The sequence below is a fragment of the Artibeus jamaicensis genome, unplaced genomic scaffold, assembly GCF_021234435.1.
Source record: "Artibeus jamaicensis isolate MK-2021 breed Jamaican fruit bat unplaced genomic scaffold, CSHL_Jam_final scaffold_847, whole genome shotgun sequence".
Lineage (NCBI taxonomy): Eukaryota > Metazoa > Chordata > Mammalia > Chiroptera > Phyllostomidae > Artibeus > Artibeus jamaicensis.
The window spans coordinates 5,253,369-5,273,916 of NW_026522057.1; the positions used below are offsets into that span (position 1 = coordinate 5,253,369).

The 20,548-nt window shown below is 43.3% G+C and overlaps 1 protein-coding gene across 1 annotated transcript; it reads left to right on the forward strand.

Moving 5' to 3' along the window:
• Positions 1-1,543: 1,543 nt before the first annotated feature.
• Positions 1,544-20,493, forward strand: PPT1 (palmitoyl-protein thioesterase 1). Its single transcript, XM_037149338.2, has 9 exons — positions 1,544-1,698; positions 7,041-7,150; positions 7,380-7,507; positions 8,492-8,562; positions 10,443-10,545; positions 15,490-15,580; positions 16,385-16,483; positions 17,815-17,886; positions 19,067-20,493. The coding sequence occupies exons 1-9, from the start codon at positions 1,575-1,577 to the stop codon at positions 19,187-19,189; spliced, it is 921 nt and encodes a 306-aa protein (XP_037005233.2). The 5' UTR covers positions 1,544-1,574; the 3' UTR covers positions 19,190-20,493.
• The last annotated feature ends 55 nt before the right edge of the window (positions 20,494-20,548 follow it).

Genomic DNA, 20,548 nt, shown 5'->3' on the forward strand with positions numbered 1-20,548 from the left:
AATATACTTACTGATGCCCATGGTATGCTAAATATGTCTAGGAGAGCTTTGGGGTAGTTCTGTTCCTGCCAGCTGAGCTTGACTCTCAAATGCCTTTGTTCTACTTATTTATGTCAGTGATATTTACTACTATAATTAAACTTTTGAAAGCTTATCAAATATGAGTGTAAAGATAAAAGAGAGGTTTCTATGAAAACTAAGTCGAATGCTTTGGAAAGGCTCAGTAAAGGCAGCTGTTAAAAACTTGTGAAATTGTGTACATGTGAGAGATCTGTGTTTGGAAAAACCACAAATCTATAGTGCCTTCAGTTACTGCTCCACTTTGAAGAAGTATTTGAAGGAATCATAGATCATTTGTTAAAGGAAAGAAGCACAAACCACTCCAAGAAACACTTTGATCAGAGGCCCCATAATTAGAGAAAAGCCCGAGGCTGTGTAAAAAATCGGTGATGGAATTTACAAGTTAAAATAAAATTCTTATAATATACAATAAACATATCTTCTTAAACAAAACTGTATTTTGTGTAGTGCTTTAGAATTCTGTATTTTAATGGACTTTTTCAATTAACCTACCACCAGTCCCAACAGCATCTGATAAAAGGGTCTCTGATAGGTTTGTAACCAGCTTTTCCTTTACAATATACTGAGAATATTTATCATGCCTCACAATATTCCATTGCATGGTGGATACACCCTGATTTACTTAACAAATTCCCTATTTAAACTATGTCAGTGTTTTCACGGCCAGGGAGGTGCGGGGACTTGAGCAGAGAACTATGATGGAAGTGGACTGAAATCGTCATTCCGGCAACAGAACATAAAATGTATTAAAGGCGGAGGCTGAGGGTGGATGGAAAGGGGGGAAATGGTAGATGAGAGGCTCCTGCAGTAATCCAGCTCTGAGAATAGACCAGGAAGTGGCAGTGGCGTTTCTCATCACTCTTTAGCACCCAACAGTTGTTCTTGTCAGTCTGGAAAGCCCTGATATTTCCTGAGAACACACTATACTTTTCCTCCCCTCTACTTCAGCTCATTCCAGTCCTTCTCCCGCATTTCATCTTTGCCTGTTGAAACCATACCTTTCCTTCAAGATCCTTCATAAACTATCACACACTCTGCCTTGATTGGTCCTGGCAGAAATTATCCCTCCTCTTCCATTTCTAATAGACAGCTAAGTTCTCCTTTCCTTTCTTCTTTCCCCAAAGTATTTTTCTTCCACAGTGCTGTGGTTGAAAGCAACGACGTTGGAACCTCCAATTTGCTATCTCCGCGACCTCGGCACTTTACCCAAATTCTCAGTGCCTCTGTATACTGACTGGGGAGAAGTATATACAGTTGTTACGAGGATAAGTCAATGAACAACAGATTTAAAGCACTTAAAAGGGTGTTTGACATAAAGTGCTGTATAAATGTTAGTATTCATTTTGACTCACCGCGGCGGGCAACCTGCTGCAGGACCACTCCAGAGCAGACGCCCACGCAGCGGGGCAGCCCCGGCGGAGGCGTGGAAAAAGCACCGCTCGGGAACCGCTCCAGCCCCCTGCGCGAGAGCGCGCTCACGTGGTTGCGCCAAGATGGCGTCGCGCAGCTCCCTGTGGCTTTTGGCTGTTGCTCTCCTGCTGGCGTCTTGCGCTGCCCGGAGGCTGGGGCACCTCGACCCGCCCGCGCCGCTGCCGCTGGTGATCTGGCATGGGATGGGTGAGTGAGTGAGAGGAGGATCCAAAGGGTTTAGACTCTTTCCCTCTTTCATCCTGGGTTCGCATCTGCAAAGTGCGATCGCGAAGGGCCAGGACAGTGGTCACCTAGCAGCCGGATGGCGGGATGTTAGGATTTGGGGGCTGCTCTGCATTGGGAACGGAGGAGGGCAAGCGTCTGTCCTTGTGGTGAGAGCTCCCAGAGACCTGTGCACTGCGTTCGGGCTTTTCGTGTTCACTTTGTTTAATCCTCGGAGCAGTGGCGTCAGGATGCTGGCACTTGCTCTCGGAGAGCTGGGCTGCTGCTGCGTGACCAGGCATCCATCCTTTGATTCATTCACACATTGAACAGAGATTTGTTGGGCACCTGTAGTTCATATATACATTTAACACATTTATTGAGCACCTATAGATGCTGAGGATACAGTGAGCACAACGACTCAATTCTTTGCTCTTTTGGAACTTACTTTTCAAATGGAGAGACAGACTATAAAAAAATAAACAAGTAAAACATACAGTATGTCCAGTACTGATAAGTGTGATGGGAAAAAGTAAAACAGAGAAGGGTATAGAAACTGAAGATGGAAACTTGCAATTTTACAAAGATCAGGAAAGGATTCACTGAGAAAGTGATGCCTGAGCAAAGACCTGGAGTGGACAAGGAAGATGCCATGTGGTTGTCTGGCACAAGGAACAGCAGATGCAAAGGCCCTGAGGCAGAAGTGTGACTGGTATGTTTAAGAAACTACATTTCACACTAACCAGTGTGGCTCAGTTGGTTGGGTGTCATTACAAAACAGATGGTCGTCAGTTCCAGTCCTGGTCAGGGCACATGCCTGGGTTGCAGGTAGGGGAGTGTTTGAAGGCAACTGACCAATGTTTCTCTGTCACGTGGATGTTTCTTTCCCTCTCTTCCTCCCTTCCCTGCTCTCTAAAAATAAATAAAATTTAAAAAGGAAAAGGAGACTATGCAAGTCAGGGTGGTGGGAACTGAGTGAGCAAGAATATAGGAGAATAATATATAGGTGGGTGGGGCTCAGGATGGGGGCTGCAAGTGTTATTAGGCCTACTAAGGCTACTGTAGGGACTTTGGCTGGAGTGAGATGGGAAGCCCGTGGAGGGGAGAGTTGAGATGAGTGACAAGATATTAACTTACATTTTTAAAGGATCATTGTAGTTGATAATAGATTGTGGAGGTCATGGACATTTGCAGGGAGACAATAAGCTATTACAGTAATTTAAATAAGGGATGACTATGGCTTGAAACAGTATAGTTATCTGGAGAAGTGGTCAAAGTTTGGAATATTTTGAAGGTGAAACAAATTGGATTTGCTAACAGATGTGATGTAGGTTGAGTGAGAAAGAAAGGAATCAAGGATGACTCCAGGAGATTTGGCCTGAACAACTAGAAGGATCTAGTTGTCATTTTACCAAAGTGGAGAAGTCTGTAGGGGAGCACATTTGGGGTGGGGAGAAGATCAGGGGTCTGCTTTTGAACTTACTAAATTTGAAATGCTTGTCAGACATCCAGGAGATGTAGAGGCATTTGGAGTGTGGAGTCTAGGAGAGGAAAAGGCCAGAGATTTAAATTGGGGAAGCCTTCATCTTATGCCTGTAAAGCCATGAGATTGGGGGAGATAATCTAGGGGGTGTACACAGAAGAGGGACGACATCTGAGGATTGAGCCCTGAGGCACTCCCAACGTGTAGGGGTTAAGGAGATGAGAGGAGGAACAAGCAAAGAAGACAGTGATGGACTACCAAGGAGGTGGAGGAAAGTCAGGAGAGTGCAGCGTCCTTGGGAACAGGTGAAAATGTTTTAAGGGGAAGGGGGTAATTACCTCTGTGGAATGTTGTTGACAGGCCAAGTAAGTATAGGGGCAGAGAATTGGTTACTGGATTTGGCGATCGCCAAAGACCTCGACAAAATGGCGAGAGGGAAAGCCTTAGCGGAATGGGTTGAAGGAAAGTGTTCAAAGAGGAATTAGAGTCAGTAAATACAGTTAGTTCTTTCAGGGCTTTGGTCCAGGTCCTGGGGCTGCTACAGTGGAGTTAAACAAGAACGCAAGGGGCTCCAGGTCCTCCCAGAGCCGTCAGTCCGTGAGGAGGCAGGAAAGTAACCAAGAATTACAGTTCACTGCGGCAGATGTTTTTATGAGAGAAATTGAAGATGCTGTAGTTCTTAGCTTTTTCCCCTTTAAAAACAAATTCTTAAGCTTCCTTTCAGCCTACTTCACCGACTCAGTGGCCAGTCACTTTGATTCCCATTCTTAGTTCTGGTTCCTTAAAACAGGAAAAGAAACAGAGCTGGGCCTTGGGTGAAACCAGGAAGCCCCTAAAGAGCAGCGATTTTTCAACCTGTGTCATCTCGTGGCACACAAAAACTAAATTACTAAATTTAGTTTAGTAATTACTTAATTACTAAAATTCTGTGACGTGTCAAAGAATACCCTTTTTGCCGAATTGACAAAAAAAAAAGAAAAGGTATAATTTTGATTCATTCACACCGGGCAGATGGCTATTGTTGTGTTGGCTGTTTTTGTTTTTAAATTTGACAATCTAAGGGAAAAGAGCTCAGTGATCCCGACTAAATAGTCAGGTATTGCATGTTTTAAAAATTCTCGTGTCACACTAGTGTGCCTACATCAGCATACCGGTTGAAAACCCACTGCCCTGGAGTAGAAGATTTAAAGAGCCGCTCACTCTCTAGTGCATACAAGTTCGTGGTCAGCACTTGCATGAACCTGAGAGTGAACCTTAAATTTTGTGTGCTAGGTGCTTTGCCTGTCTTAGCCTTAAAGAGAAATTCAGTTCCAAAGCACAATGGAGTCCATTCACCCAAAATGTTCCTGATGACGAGGGAGGGGAATGGGCACCTCTGCTTATTTTTCATTTGTAAATTTGATGTCCCAATCATATTATATGGGCTTTTGAAGTTTATTACTTGATGAACATGAGCTAAGCAAAACATGTTTTTTTTAATTGAGGTGAAATTTTTTTTAATTGTAGCATATAATTAACTATAATAAAGTATATAATTCAGTGGCATTTAGTGTATTTATAGTGTTGTGCAACCACCACTTTCCTCCAGTTTTTTTTTTAAATCTTCACTTGAGGATATGTTTACTGATTTTAGACAGAAAGAGAGGGGGAGAGAGAGAAACATCGATCGGTTGCCTCCCATACATGCCGGGCTTGGGATTAAACCTGCAGCCTAGATATGTGCCCTCACCTGGGATCGAAGCTGCAGCCTTCTGGTGTACGGGGCGACACTCCAAACAACTAAGCCACTTGGCCAGGTCCACTTCTCTCTAGTTTCAAAACTTTTTTTTAAATCACCCCAGAAAATACCTGTACCCATTAAATAATCATTCTTCAGTCCCCATCTGCCACCACCCCCTGAAAATGTTCAGTCTGCTTTCTGTCCATATGGATTTGTCTCTTCAGGGTATATTGTATAAAAGGAATCATACAATATGTGACCTTTTGTATCTGGCTTATTTCACTTACAGTGTTTTCTAGGTTGTCAGTACTTCATTCCTTTTTATGGCTAAATACTATTCTGTTGTATATATACCGGTAAAAATGACAATTTGTTTATCCATTCATTCATTGATGAACGTTTGGGTCATTTCTATCTTTGGACTTAAAAATAATGCGGTTATAAACATTCACATACACATTTCTGCATGGACATATGTTTTTATTTCTCTTGGGTATACAAGGAGGTCTGTCTGGAAAAAGCCCAGCCATTGCTAATACAAAAAGAACGGTTTGCACGACATCAGTGTAACCTGGCAGCCAAGGAGAGGGGACAGGAATGCACATGCATGAACAGGGATGACTTCATTGTCCTCATCAGTGGGGGTGGTAGACACCATTGAGTGAGCATGCGTGCTGTGTGGCCGTCTCATTCAAAATGACTGAGTGAGTAGAGCAATGAATCTGCATCAAATTTTGCATTAAGCTTGAACATTCATCTGTGGAAACTATTTGGATAATTCGGAAGGCTGCAGCTATGGACAACTTGTGATTGGCAGCTTCATCACGACAACATGCCCTCTCATGTATCACGTCTCATGCAGAGTTTTTTTGCCAAACATCAAATTACCCAGGTTACTCAGCCCCCTTACAGTCCAGATTTGGCGCCCTGTGACTTCTGGCTTTCCCAAAACTAAGGGAAGAGATTTCAGACAATCAATGAGATTTCAGGAAAGTATGACGGGGCAGCCGCTGGCGATTGGGAGAACTGTGAGGTCCCAAGGTGCCTACTTTGAAGGGGACTGAGGTGTCATTGTCCTATGTGCAATGTTTCTTGTGTCCTATTTAATAAATGTCTCTGTTTTTCACATTACAAGGCTGGACACCTTCTGGAAAGTCCTCACGTCTGGAAGTGAAACGGCTGGGTCATATGATAACCATGTATTAACGTTTTGAGGAACTACCAACCTGTTTTCACAGCGGCTGCATCACATTACATTTCCACCAGCCGTGTACAAGGGTTCCTATTTCTCCATATCCTGCCAGTACTTTTATCTTCCTTTTTTAAACTTAACTAATAAACTGTTCATTAAAGCCATCCTACTAGGTGTGAAGTAGTATCATCGTAGTTTTTTTTAACTTTTATTTATTGATTTTAAGAGAGGAAGGGGGAGAGAGAGAGAGAAACATTGATTTTTTTAAAAAGATTTTATTTATTTATTTTTTATTTATTTATTTATTTATTTATTTAGAGGGAGAGAAACATCAATGTATGGTTTACTCTCCCACGCCCTCAACTGGGGACCTGGCGTATAACCTAGACACATACCTAGACTGGGAATCAAACCAGTGACCCTTTGATTCACAGGCTGGCACTCAACCACTGAACCACACCAGCCAGGGCAGAAACATTGATTTTTTTTGTTCCACTTATTTATGCCTTCATTGGTTGATTCTTGTATGTGCCCTGACCTGGGACCGAACCTGCAACCTTGGCATATGGGGACCACACTCTAACCAACTGAGCTACCCGGCTAGGGCTCTCATTGTAGTTTTGACTTGCATTTCCCTAGTGACCAGTGATGTTTAACATCTTTTCATGTACTTCTGGGCCATTTGTATATTATCTTAGAGATACATCTGTTGAAGTCCTTTTTTCCATTTTTAATTAGGCTTCTTCATGTCATTGAGTTATAAGATTTCTTTGTATATTCTATATATTAAACCTTCATCAGATAAATGTTTTGTAAATGTTTTCTCCCATGCTATATGTTGTCTTTTCACATTCTTGATCATGCCCTTTGAAGTACAAACGTTTTTAAAAATAATGTTTGATTCATGAGTGCTCATTGTCTTTGTTGTCTAGGAGACAGCTGTTGTAACCCCTTAAGCATGGGTGCTATCAAAAAAATGGTTGAGCAGAAGATACCTGGAATTTATGTCTTATCTCTAGAGATTGGGAAGACCCTGATGGAGGTAAGGCACTTTTTATAGCTCCGTTCCTTTGAAGGTTTGCTGGCTAATTTCACGGAATGTACCATAAAAATGCTTTACCTTGTATTTTTAGCAGCAAATCATGCAATGACACTTTAACTCTTGAGTGGCTTTTGTGAGGACACCAACCTAAACAAGTTTACCTCTTAGAGAAGATGCCAGTGCTGGGTTTCAGTCCCATCTTTTCACTTCTGTGTGGCTCCTCTTTTAGGATGTGGAGAACAGCTTCTTCTTGAATGTCAATACCCAAGTAACAACAGTGTGTCAGATTCTTGCTAAGGATCCTAAATTGCAGCAAGGCTACAATGCCATGGGATTCTCCCAGGGAGGCCAGTTTCTGTGAGTTCCTTTCTGTTATACCGATTATATGGAATTTATCTATTTTTTCCTATTCAGATACAGCCATTCCTCTAATTCTTTTTTTTCATCCTCACCCAAGAACATGCTTATTGATTTTAGAGAGAGGGAAAGGGAGGGAGAGAGGAGAGAAACACAGATGTAAGAGAGAAGCATCCATCCATTGCCTCTTGTGCACACACCAACCTAGAACCAAACCCACAACCTAGGCATGTGCCCTGACCAGAAATTGAACCTGTGGCCTTTTGGTTTACGGGATGACTCTGCAATCAACAGCCACACCTACCAGGGCACCTCTAGTTCTTTTTGGATCTGCTCCTGTCTTGTTTTTTCCCCAAACTGTAAGTGTATTTAGAAAGTTAGAGAGGTAGAAGTGAGCTGTAAAAGAAATGGGCTCAGGAAACAAGTTCCAGAGGCAAAAGCAGGGCCCTTGGACCTTAGGAGGAAGAGAGAGCAGGCAAACCCTCTCCGGGGCAGAGGCTGGGGAAATGTGCTGGCATGTTCCTTAGAGAGAGAGAGCTGCCTGGAAACTATTCGGAAATGTTTCCATAAAGAAGCTTTATGGAACTTCTTTACTTTCTTTCTTTTTATCCTTACCCGGGGACATTTTTTTTTCATTGCTTTTAAAGAGAGAGGAAAGGAGAAAAAGAAACATTGATGTGAGAGAAAAGCATTGCACCCAGACTGGGGAACAAACCCGCAACCCAACCCAGGCACGTGCCCCGACTGGAAATTGAATGCTCAGTCTTTGGGTTACAGGTCAATGCAACCAATTGAGCCACACTGGCCAGGGCTATGGAACTTACTTTTTATGAAAGAATAAAGATTTGTGTTTGGTCATATCAAAGGAAAATCCTGAAACTGTGGCCTTGGGGAACTGCAGAGAATTAAGTATCTTAATCTGGAGAATTGACTGTTCGTGTACATTTCCATCTGACAGAGCTGATAATCCTTTTCCCCCCTCAGGAGGGCCGTGGCTCAGAGATGCCCCTCGCCTCCCATGGTCAATCTGATCTCAGTTGGGGGACAACATCAAGGTAACTTTGGCCTCTGCCTCCTTTTTCCTGTGTTCTAACCCACGTGACCACCTGATTCTTAAAAAAATATTATAGTAGCTCTATTTGTACAAAAAGTAAGCCATCCTTGCAAAATTCTGCTTTCCCAGCTTATTACAAACTAGCCAGCATTTCCAAAGCAGCAGGAAGAGACTTGGGGTTCCATAGGCCTGAACACAGTGAATTGTTACGTTGCCATGTGCTTCTCCAGTTTAATTGACATGATTGCCTGGAGGTGGAATGGTGGCAGCTATGTAGCATGTGGTAGGTTAAGGAATGAGGAAAGTCTAACAACATTTTCTATTTTCTGACGTTGGCGATGTCTGTTGAATTTAGGCTTAGGCAAAGAGTTATGTCTAAGCTTTTTTTTGTCTGTAAAATAAACAGTAGTGATTAAATCCTTCAAAGAACAACAGGTTTTCTGTTTAGATAGAATTTCAGACTTCAGAGCGGGATATATCTTTGGAGTAGAACTTTATCTCTGTTCTGGTAAGTATGGCTAGTAGGTGGTGTGGTATAGGGGCAGACGGGCTCTCCTTATAATCAGGAAACTGGGTTCACCCAGTTAACTATTACTGATGGGCAGGTAATTTGGTATCATGTGTCCCTTCCACAGATGAGGGAAACTAAAATAGGGCCCTGCTCTTCTTGAGGGAATTTTTCAGAGGATGAAATGAATAGGTAGGAAAATAATTTCTAAAAGTGCAAGTATTATACAAGTGCAAATTGGTAAAAAACACCTTTATCATTTACTCATTCAAAAAATATTTATTGGAAACCTATAAGCAAGACAGACAAGGTCCCTGCTTTCAGGAAACTTCCATTCTCATTGGGGAGGGGGGCAAGAACAGACAGGAAACAAATAGTCAGTGGTGACCAAGATGAAGAAACAAATGAGTTACCACTTGGTAGAGAGAATTCGGGTTGTGCTGGTTAGAGGTGTGGGCTCTGGAGCGCAAACGGCCTGTGTTCATCTCCTGGCCGTATCACTTACTGTCTGACCTTGGACAAGGCATTGAACCTCTCTGTTTTAAACATACCTGTAATGGGGCAAATAATGATCTCTACTCCACAGGGCGATTGTGAGGATTAAATTAATTATTATCAGTATGTGTTCAGAACTATGCCTGGTACCCCAGGAAATGTTATTGAGGAGAATAGTGAGGATGAAAGTGTAACTGGGAGAGGGGAAGGAAACAGCATTGGTTGCTACTCGAGTTAGGGTCGCCAGGTGGGACTTCTCTAAGCAAAGATCTGTGAGATGCAAGTGAGTCCAGCCATTGAAGCAGCAAGAGAACAATGGGCATACCTTGTTTTATTGCACTTAATTTATTGTGCTTCGCAAATACCGCATTTGCATCAACATCTGGGGAGACCCTCCATCAGCAAAAAGATCACAGCTCACTGAAGTTCCAGATGATGGTTAACATTTTTTAGCAATAAAATATTTTTAAATTAAGGTATGGGCATGATGTTCTTAGACCTAAGACTGTTGCACACTTAATAGACTACAATATAGTGTAAACATAACTTATATGAACTGGGAAACCAAAAAGTCTGAATGGCTCGCTGTGACGCTCGCTGTATTGCAGTGGTCTGGAACTGAGCCCGCAGTATCTCGGAGGCACGCCTCTGTGTCCTCCAGGGAGGATCAGGTGCAAAGGTCCTTAGGCAGAAGAGTGTGGTGGTATCAGGAGGAAGCAGGTTATAGCACTAATACTAAATCCATTCTTTTCTTGAAGAATACATGAATGATGGCAGGGTTAAGGGTTTTTTCTGTTGTTTCTCATAGCGCCTTGTACATAGTAGGCACTCATTATGTAACTATTGAAGGACTGAATAATGGTATTCTGCTACTCTAGGTGTTTTTGGACTCCCTCGGTGCCCCGGAGAGAGTTCTCACATCTGTGACTTGATCAGGAAAACACTGAATGCTGGGGCTTACAAGAAAATTATTCAGGAACGGTATGTATGGTTAGCTGAAAAGGACGCCGCTGTCACTGCATGAAAATACCATGCTGACTTTTCATGCTAACGGTGATTCCTGGTGATGTTCAAATGAGATCATTTTCCTAAACATCTCTATTATTTGCTCAGTTTTACTGTAAACCTAAAACTTCTTTAAAATTAATTTTAAAAAGAAAGGGAGGGCCCTGGTTGGTATAGGTCAGTGGATTGAGTGCAGGCCTGCAAACCAGAGGATCACAGTTCGATTCCCAGTCAGAGCACATGCCTGGGTTGTAGGCCAGTTCCCAGCAGGGGACACATGAGAGGCAACCACACATTGATATTTCTCTCCCTCTCCCCTTCCCCTCTAAAGATAAATAAATAAAATCTTTTAAAAAAAAAGAAAGGGAGGGCTGCCCTGACTGGTGTGACTCAGTTGGATGGGCATCATTCCCCAAAGTGAAAGGTCTTGGGTCCCCTTCCTGGTCATGCATACGCCCTGTTGCTTGCGGGTTTGGTCCCCGGTCGGTGCATGTGTGAGAGGCGACCGATCCATGTTTCTCCTCACTCGATGTTTCTCTCCCTATCTCCTTTCCTTCTCCCCTCTCTAAAAATAAATAAATAAAATCTTTAAAAAAAAAATAAAAAGAAAGGGAGGGCATTTTTCCATATGGGAAGAATGTAATTCCAACAGAATAAATGTTCATCTTAAAAACAAACAATCAAAAAGCCTTTAGAAAGTACCAAGCTCAGGAATTACTGTTAATATTGGAGGAGAGATTCTGTCTGTTGTCAGCAGCGAGAGGTTAGCCTCCTATGTCAATGTCCCCGACTCCTCAGACGCATTTGGATATTTACTTATTTTTCTCTCTCTTTTGGAATGTGTTCTTGTTCAGTTGTTTCTAAACTAATCTATACATCAGAACCGCCTGGGAAATGCATTAAAAATGGATTCTAGGGCTCCATTCCTAGAAATTCAGATTCAGTAGGTCTGGAGTATTCTAGGTGGTAACAGATTTGGGATCAATTAGTATAGTTATAGTATCTGTCCTACAGGTATTCCAAGTGTATCATTTTTTCTAATAATAGCTCTTCAGTACAATACTTCCTTGAAGCCATTTTCCAAGGTTTAACCTTGTGAAGAAAAACAATCTCCTTTTCTTCCATTTGCTATACTTACAGTCACAAAGTGGTCTTAGGTCAACAGTGCCACCTGATGGTCAGCGAAGGAAACTGAGGTACTTTATATTTCCATCTTTCTTCTAAAGCAGCTTAAACCACTGCATTTATGTCCTACATATTCCTTGTTCTCATGGATGTATGTGGCCTCTTTACACTTCATCACTATTTTTTAAAGATTTTATTGATTTATTTTTTAGAGAGGGGGGAAGGGAGGAAGAAAAAGGTGAGAAACATTGATATGAGAGAGAAATGTGATCACTTGTTTCTTGTACATACCGCAAAAAACAGGAGACTGAACCCACAACTCAGGCACGTGCCCCAACTGGGAACTGAACCTACAGCCTTTCACTCTGTGGGGCGATACCCAACCAACGGAGCCACACTGGTCAGAGACTGGTTCCTTTTTCTCTCCATGCAGACCCCCTCTCCTGCTTCTGTGAGAGGTGGCCTGGCCCAGCTTGTTTAGGAGATCATCTCGGTCTGAGGCTAGACATGCTGGGTTCCATTTCAGATTCTTAGGAGAGGGACCATGCCCCATCACAGGTCAGGTTCCTACGTGTTCTCAGTAGCTGTGGCCAACCATACGCACCCCTGTTACTGGTAGGAGGGGGCAGGAAGGGGGCCATTTCCACACAAGGGAGAATGGTTTTAATTTAGGCAGAGATCCCAGAAGATGTCTTCTACACTGTTCAGACCATTTAACCATAGCAAAGTAAGTTTGATAGCCTGATACCTGGAGTAAGCAGTGAGGAAGCGTTTTCAGGCACCAGGCCCTGGCCAGGCGCAGTGGGGACAGTGAGTAATGGTAAGTGTAGTAACACCCTCTTGCCTTCTGACTGTGAAATCCACTCTCTAGTTCCCCTCTGAGACACTGGCAGCCCTTCCTGATTTCTCCTTCCTCATTTCCTCCCCGCCACCCCCCACCCCAGGGTCAGTCACCCTGGCCTTGGCCTCTCGTCTTCCCCTGTGCCAGCTCTGCTCTCCCAACTTGCCCTGTCCTTGGTCCATGGCTCTCAGGGTGCGTTGCTTCATTTGTCCCCCATTGCCCACAACTTGGCCATACTTTTTCCTGGAAATACTGAGGTTACCACTCAGGCTCCCTCAGACACTTTTCAACTGTTCGTAAAAGTATAGAGAGTAATGTAACAAACTACCGTTTTTGTCATATTCGCCTCAGCTATTTTTAAGAACAAAAACATTTCAGATAAAATTGAGTTTTTCTGCATATCTCTCCCAGGTCCCATTCTCTCCCCTCCCTCCGCAGTGCCAACCTCTGTCAAGAAATCAGAATCTAGCCTTTCTATTAAAAATGTTTATATTATACGTGGTATATATCTATCCATAATCAGTTAATACCTAATGTTATATTGTATATTTAAAGTTTTATGTAATGGGTACCTTATTGTACATTTCATTCTACAAATGATTTTTTCACTCAGTATTATGTTTCTGAGATCTAAACACGTTATACATACACATGAAGCTGATTTGTCTTAATTGCTGCATGCCATTTTATTATGACTTCACAGTGTATTGATTCCATATTGCAAACATTTCATCATTTCCAGTTTCTCATAAAACGAACAACTTTCAGAGAACATTGCGTGTTGAAAAGCCTAGTTTCCCCTCCTGTGTTTTGGCTCTATTACTACTAACACTTTGACCTTGGACAAGCTACTTAACCGATCACTCTGAATATGGTTGCCTCACTTGTAAACATGAGTATAATAATAGTACTTACCCTGTGGGATTCTTGTAAAGATTAAATAGGTTAACATATATAAAATGCTTAGAATAAGCCTGGTATATGGGGAGTGCTGTGTGTTACTATTATCTCTGAGCCACAATGCCTAGAGCCTCAGAGGGTAGCGGCTTGTCTTACCAAGGATGGCCTGTGGTTGGGCAGTTCTGGCTTGGGAGCTCTCCTTTCCTGCCTGTCCACATGCTTCACTGGAAAGTGTGTCGACTCAGATTTAGGCTCATCTTGCCTTTTCCAATGCTGACTGTGTAGCCTTGGGAGATTTCCTTAACCTTTCTGAACCTGGCTCCTCAGTGGTAAAAAGGAGGTAATAGTACAATCCCATGTTTCTTCTCTGTCCACCTCCTGAAGGTGGACGACCGCCCGCCAACCGCCTCTCCTGCTGCAGCACTTCCAGCTTCTGCTCATCCTCATGTCCTTCCCCTTGGCTGTCCCATGGGCACCAGGCTCCTTACAAAGCAGAATGTCTTTCACTTCTTCCTGTTGCCCCATCTTAGCTCTGTTTCCTTTCCACACGGAAAGGTGACCTATGACTACCTTCTTTTATCCTTAGCCATTAGGATGCCCCAACTGCCATCCTGAGTCACCAGAACCTGTCCTGGCAAGATCCAAAGAACTTTGTATTATTTCACGTACATCTTCTGAAGAATCTTGATTGGCCACCTGTGTGTACTCAGTGCTCATCATTTCTCGGCATTTAACACTTGAACATCCACTCCTGAGGCTTTTGCTTCCCTTGTTCATCTAACTATACTCTTGCCATGTCCCTGCTTTACTTGTGGCTGAGCATCCATCCGCCCCCTGCTAGGCAGTCACTGCTGAGGGCCTGGCAGTCTCGGAGGGGGGTGGGGGGTTGGGGGGGAGTGCTTTCACGCGGTAAGCGGTAGCAATGTTAAAACAAAAGGATAAGACCACTACTAACACCAGTATTTCATAAATGTTCGGAGTTCATTACATTTTTTTTAAATTGGAGAAACATTTAAAAGCTTTCAAGCACATTTATAAACATTATAAAATGTCACTCAGACCTCTGGCAGTCCGACGGCTGCCTCCTTTAAGCTCAGTTCTGTCTGCCCCTGGAACTGCCAGCGGATCCCGGCGGGCTTTAGTGCCACCCTGCCCTGCTGAGTGGCACTTTCAGGACCACCACCTCTGGGCAGCTCTTCCACTCTAGCTGCCAGCTCCTGTTGTGGAAATTTATTTCTTTTCCTGTCAAACTGGGATAGAGTCCCACCCATGTTTTAATTCCTGCCTTTCCCCAGAGGACTTCTCCCATTAGGTCCATGCTCAGCTGGATTGCTGCTGTGGAGAAGCAGGAACTAGGTGGGAACTAGCTGCAGGGAGGATTTATGGTAGAACCGTTAGGTTTGGTGGGGTAGGGCAGGAGGGGAGGGAAGGGGAAGTGGAGACAGACTGGAAAGTAAAAAAGTGTGAGAACTGCTGACCTGTGTCCAAAATAATAGTATTATAACCTCCATATATCTGCCTCTTGTCCTTTAAAATCACATGACATATACCAGTATCCTGAAAACTGATGTCATCATTCAGTACTATGATAAATGCTTTGTGATTGGAAGGTTAGACCTCTATCCCAATCTGAAGATGGCAAGAGGGATGGAGAGAGAGATGAAGAGGTAGATGGGTAAAGAGCAGGCAGAAGTGGTGGGATTTGAGCTGAGTCTTACAGGATGAGTAGGAAGGAGGGTGAAGGAAGGACAGCATGTACTGTCATGACCTGGAAGCATAAGTGTGAAAAAGCTCACTGCCCCAGGGGAGCCATATTGCTGAGTCCTTTTCCTACGCTTCAGTACTTTCTTTACTGTGTTAAATAGCACATCTTCATCTCAGGTGTCTAGATAAGGAACTGTTTGGTAGGTAGAAATCTTGTATTCACTATTGGAAGGCAAGACCTGGGACTTGAAGGCTCTGGGTCTCTGTCCTGTTGAAGTTTCTTGGTGACCCATGCACAGGGGCGTGCCGATATGCAGCTCTGTCACCTCGATTCCTTTTTCTTTCTGCAGCCTGGTGCAAGCGGAATACTGGCACGACCCCATAAACGAGGACACGTACCGCAACCACAGCATCTTCTTGGCAGATATTAATCAGGAGAGAGTATGCACCCCACCCAGGCTACCGTAGTTATGCTTTCATTTTCTTTTTGGGGCATTTATCAAAAGATCAGCAGTGACCGCTTACCCAAAATATCCCAGGCAGAACCCGGGAAACAGAATGTTGGTTTTTTTTGGTGGGGGAGCCAGTGCTTCTGAGATTCAGTTCCTTTTAGGGAGGCTGCCATCCTTTCGGCTGTCTTCCCTTAGGTCCTTTGCCTTTCCTAATCTTGAAGCACAGTCAGCTCAGTGGGTTGCTGGCTGGCTGGTGTGGAATTTCACAGCTGCTGTCTTACTGAGGGAAGCCACCTTGGTGGGTCGCTTTTGGGTCAGATTTTCTCGGAAAAGAGATTTACTTAGAAAGAGACTGCAAACGGGATGGTGTGTCGCCAACACAAGCATCGTTTGAGAGTCTGGTAGACTGGATGGCTGTTTATGTTTTTATCTGGAGGTTTTTTAAAAGGAGGAAAAAACAATAGTACAGCAAAACCACTCAGAAATTGCAGCTTATTTTGCTGTGGCTGTCTCTGGCTAGATGTCTTCTACCTGTATGATGGATACCTGTGGAGGGCAGTGACAGATTAAGGGTGACGCCTCAGTTAGGGGGGAAATGCCAGTCAGCTAGGATTGTAAGAAGAGGCTGTACAAAGTGTATTCTGGGCAAGAAGCTGAAAAAGCAGCCCATACCATGGGGGAGAAACATGGTGTCATGTCTGGGGTCAGGGAGACCAGAGTACTGGGAGGCTTCACTTCCCGTGCTGGAACCTGAGGGTGATGTCTCTGAGATACCGCTGGGCTTTCCCTCCAGGGTATTAATGAGTCCTACAAGAAAAACCTGATGTCCCTGAAGAAGTTTGTGATGGTGAAATTCCTCAATGATTCCATTGTGGACCCTGTGGATTCTGAGGTGAGACACGGCTTGGGCAGGCCACAACATGCCAAGAGACCATAGGAGTAAGTGACATTAAAATACAGCTACCTGTTGGGGAAAAAAACCTTAGTCCCTTCCACCAACTTTTGTGTAGTGCAGGGGTTCTTCGCCTGAGATCTGTAAGTGGGACACTGAGGGTTGTGACCACCCCCACCCCCAACTCAGAATTGCATGCAAAATGATACAGTTGCATTCTCTGAGGAAGGGTCTATAATTTTTTTATCGGATTTTCAGGCTTATCACCCAACAAACAGTTCAGAACCACCAGCCCAAAATCTGTAAATCCCTAAGGTTGACATTGAAGGTCTGCCTTGACCTGGCTGGCTTTCAACCTGTTTCTCCAGCCTCATCTCCCTTCACTAGCCACTCCATACTCTCCGATCAAAAGCCATCGTGTACTACTTGAAATGTCCCAAGCCTGGTGTGTGCTTTTTCTCTTGCCTACCTTGTTCAAGCTTTTAAATCTCTTAGAATGCCCCTCCCTGGGCTTCTCCACCTGACAAGCTTCTATTCACCTTTCAAGGCCAAACTCAAATCACTTCCTCTATTATGGACCCCATTCCTATTTCAGGTAGAATTTGCCCCCCTTTCTAGAATCAATCAACCTCTATTATAGTATTCACAAGAAATCAGACCGACCACCTGGGACCAGCAAACCATGGCCTGGGACCCAAATCTAGCCTGCCACCTGCTTTCGTATGGCCATGAACTAAAAATGGTTTCTACATTTTTAAATGGTTGAATTTTTTTTAATTTGATGACTTGAAAATTATATGAAATTCGGGTTTTAGTGTCCATAAATAAAGTCCCATTGGAACACAGCCATACTTGAGTTTTTAAAAATATTGTCTGTGGCTGCATTTGCGTTACAGTGGCAGCATTGAGTGGTTGCAACCATGTGACTCTTCGAGCTGAAAATATTTTGTATCTGACCTTTATAGAAAAGTTTGCTGACCTCCTGCTGAACAATTAGTTGTTTCTGTGCCTTATGAGACTAGAGCTTTTTGAAAACAGTAACCATATATATTCATCTCTGAATGTCTGGAGAGTTCAGCACAGGATTTTCAGAGGGTAGCTGCTCCATAATTATAGCAAGCAGAATTTTTGGGAAATTGGAAAGGTCTTTGGAAAGATTAACTCACCTCAAGATCTACCCTTAAAAAAGAGATGACTCACTGTTTTTCCTCCTTACTACACCTTCATGATGGTTAGTTTGTTGGTAGCTCGTAGTCTTAGCTACCAGCCAGTCTTAAAATTAGTTTGGTGTATGTGCTATTCATCTAATCTGCATATTTCTTTTCCTGCAGTGGTTTGGATTTTACAGAAGTGGCCAAGACAAGGAAACTATTCCTTTACAGGAGACCACTCTATACACAGAGGTAACTAGGTGGGGAGAGGTGCTGTCTTTCTCAGCTCCCAGCTCTTGAAGCTACTGCATTTGTGGGTGACAGACCCTGTCCTGTAACGCTGCAGAGCATGTGTGTGTATGAGGCATCTGGCACATGTCTGCTAGGGGCAAGGCTGGTTAGACTGCTGTTGGCACTAATCTGTTAGATGGTGGTTTACAGAAATCTACATCCTGAAGGTCAAAGGACCTGTATGTACCTCATGGTTTGTAAGCATGTCCAAGGGACACATCATCTAACCCCTTTTTTTCTGATAAAAAGGTTTGGAATTGGCTTCCTCTGCTGAGGTGTAGACTGAATCAAATCAAAGAAGCCCCCAGGCATAATGAAAACAGATGGACTTTGAAACATTAATAGATGCATTTGTTTATAAATTAGGCACCAACAAGGAGAGCTCCTTCTGCAGGAATGAATGGGACCTGAGTTAACTTTTTTTTAGCAGTAGGTGGTTTCTCAAGCAAGAGCTTGCTGCATTTCACCCTCTCCAGTTCCAGTCTAATGATTTTATATGGGAGACAGACTCTCCTAAAAATGCACAAGTGCTACTTATGTCTGAATCAACTGCTTTCTACTAGAATGTCTTCAAATTTCAGAAGCCTATCATCTCCCCTCTTGGCTTTTCTCCTGCATTTGGTGTCCCTCTAGGGGGAAGTAAAAAGGAAGCTAGGGTCTGTTAAGTTTTTGAAATTACAACTCACAACTTCCTTATAATGGATCTCAAACTGATCCAACATTGTCTTAGCTGCTTATCTTCATGTCATATCTGTTCTGTGTCACACAGACTATGGGTAAGGACATTTTCAACTGCAAGATATGAAAGGGTCCCAAGTTGGTATCTAACGGTTGAATGTTTTAAGTTATCAAGCTAATGCTCTCCTGTCTTTGGGTCATTCCACCTAACTGACATTTGGAGGGCATTTTGTCCTTCGGAAGCTTTGGGAAACTTCAGAAAGCAGAATGTAAGATTCTACAGGATAACTTCAAGTGCTTAGGAGAAAAAATAAGGTTCTTTTTTGGCATTTTTGACTGCACCTAAATTTTAATACTCAGGGAAGACTGCATTTTGAGAATGTATCTCAGGGTAATATTCTACTTCTTTACTTCAAACCTTTTCATTAAGCCTTTTGATTAATTATGGCCTTCCTCTCCACAGGACCGCCTAGGACTAAAAGAAATGGACAACGCAGGACAGCTAGTATTCCTGGCTGTAGAAGGGGATCATCTTCAACTGTCTGAAGAATGGTTTTATGCCCATATCATACCCTTCCTTGAGTGAAACCTTTGTAATTTGCACCAGAGCTCAGGGAGCCCCAGCGCTTATAAACCAGTGAAGACTGTTCCCTTCGTGCCCAAGCCTGAGCTCCATCCAGCTTGCAACTAACCCTTCTCTAGTCATCATCTAACATGCCCTGCTCGGAGAGATCGAAGATCCAAATCTTACCCTTTGCCTCATCCTATCGGCATATGGTGTTGAATGCAACTTTAATGAATAACCACAGAGATTATTTTACAACCATTTGATGTGGTCATGCTGCCTTAGGAATCTGCTTCAAGTCCACCGCCAGCACTGTGCCCAGGCCCAAAAGACTGAACAAAGCAATGACAGATTCTAAGGGCAGACATCTTTCTCATGAAAACCTAGCCACATTTCAAGCCAAGAGAATGCTGATACCCAGGTCTGATGCTCTCGGTTTTGCTGGTGGGGATTTAACAAATGCGTTAAAGAGTGCAAAGTGTTGCTTAGATGTTTTTGCACAATCTGCGGCTGCCCCCCTCTCTGAGTGTGATGTCTTCTGTGGTATCTTAGCAATGATTAGATTCTGCTAGCCCACCACCATCTTGCTTCTTTCTGTAGCACTTTTTGTCTCCTTGGGTAGTAATTTAGTTGCTCTGCCACAAAAGGAGGGTAGTAACACCCAAGTGGATTGCTTCAGGGAGGAAGTGTATGTATTGCTTAACTTGGATGGGGGTGGGAGGCGGGTGGCAGAGAATGTAGAAATGGAAATGCAAAATGGCATGGCTGATTCTTTACATTCCATCCTTGATTAACTCGTCCTTGTGACTAGTGACCTGGATTCTAAAATCGCTCTGTTACAGGCGTTAGCAGGGAACAGGAGGAAAAGTGTGAAGAAATCATATTTACCAGTACACTTAAAACTTGTTTCTAATGTGTTCTATGAAAGATTATTTGCTCAAAAGGCTTGAAGAATATTGCATACCTTTTCTCCTCTTGGAGAGATCAACCCATACCAGACAGAATATTAAGGAATCTGAGAATTGCTGTTATGGTACAACCATATGGTTTTCTTTACCCATACTATTTAAGCAGATACCCTACTTAGCCCCCACTCCCCCACCTATGAAAACCTATCACTTTTTGGAAGACTCGTGCAGAATGCCAGTTTGGGGAGATGACTAGCTGTGCATGAAAGAAGTACCTTGTTAGAGAAGTTTGCCTTTTCTGCCTTTCCAGTCACCATCCTCAAACCTCATTTTTCAACTAAAGATGAGCCTTAAGAGCAAGAAGGGGGGGGAGTGAAGAACTGTATGAGGTTGTCTAAAATAAAGAGTAGCTTCTTATCCTCGGCCATGTTTTCAACATTCTTACATCTTTGTACGGCAATTATAGGTAAAT

What these genes read in the sequence shown, in the direction of transcription:
- PPT1 (XM_037149338.2), top strand. Translation starts at nt 1,575, where the DNA reads ATGGCGTCGCGCAGCTCCCTGTGGCTTTTGGCTGTTGCTCTCCTGCTG. An exon ending in AAGAAAATTATTCAGGAACG is followed by an intron (nt 10,546 to 15,489) that starts GTATGTATGGTT and finishes TTCTTTCTGCAG; the next exon opens with CCTGGTGCAAGCGGAATACT. An exon ending in TGGACCCTGTGGATTCTGAG is followed by an intron (nt 16,484 to 17,814) that starts GTGAGACACGGC and finishes CTTTTCCTGCAG; the next exon opens with TGGTTTGGATTTTACAGAAG.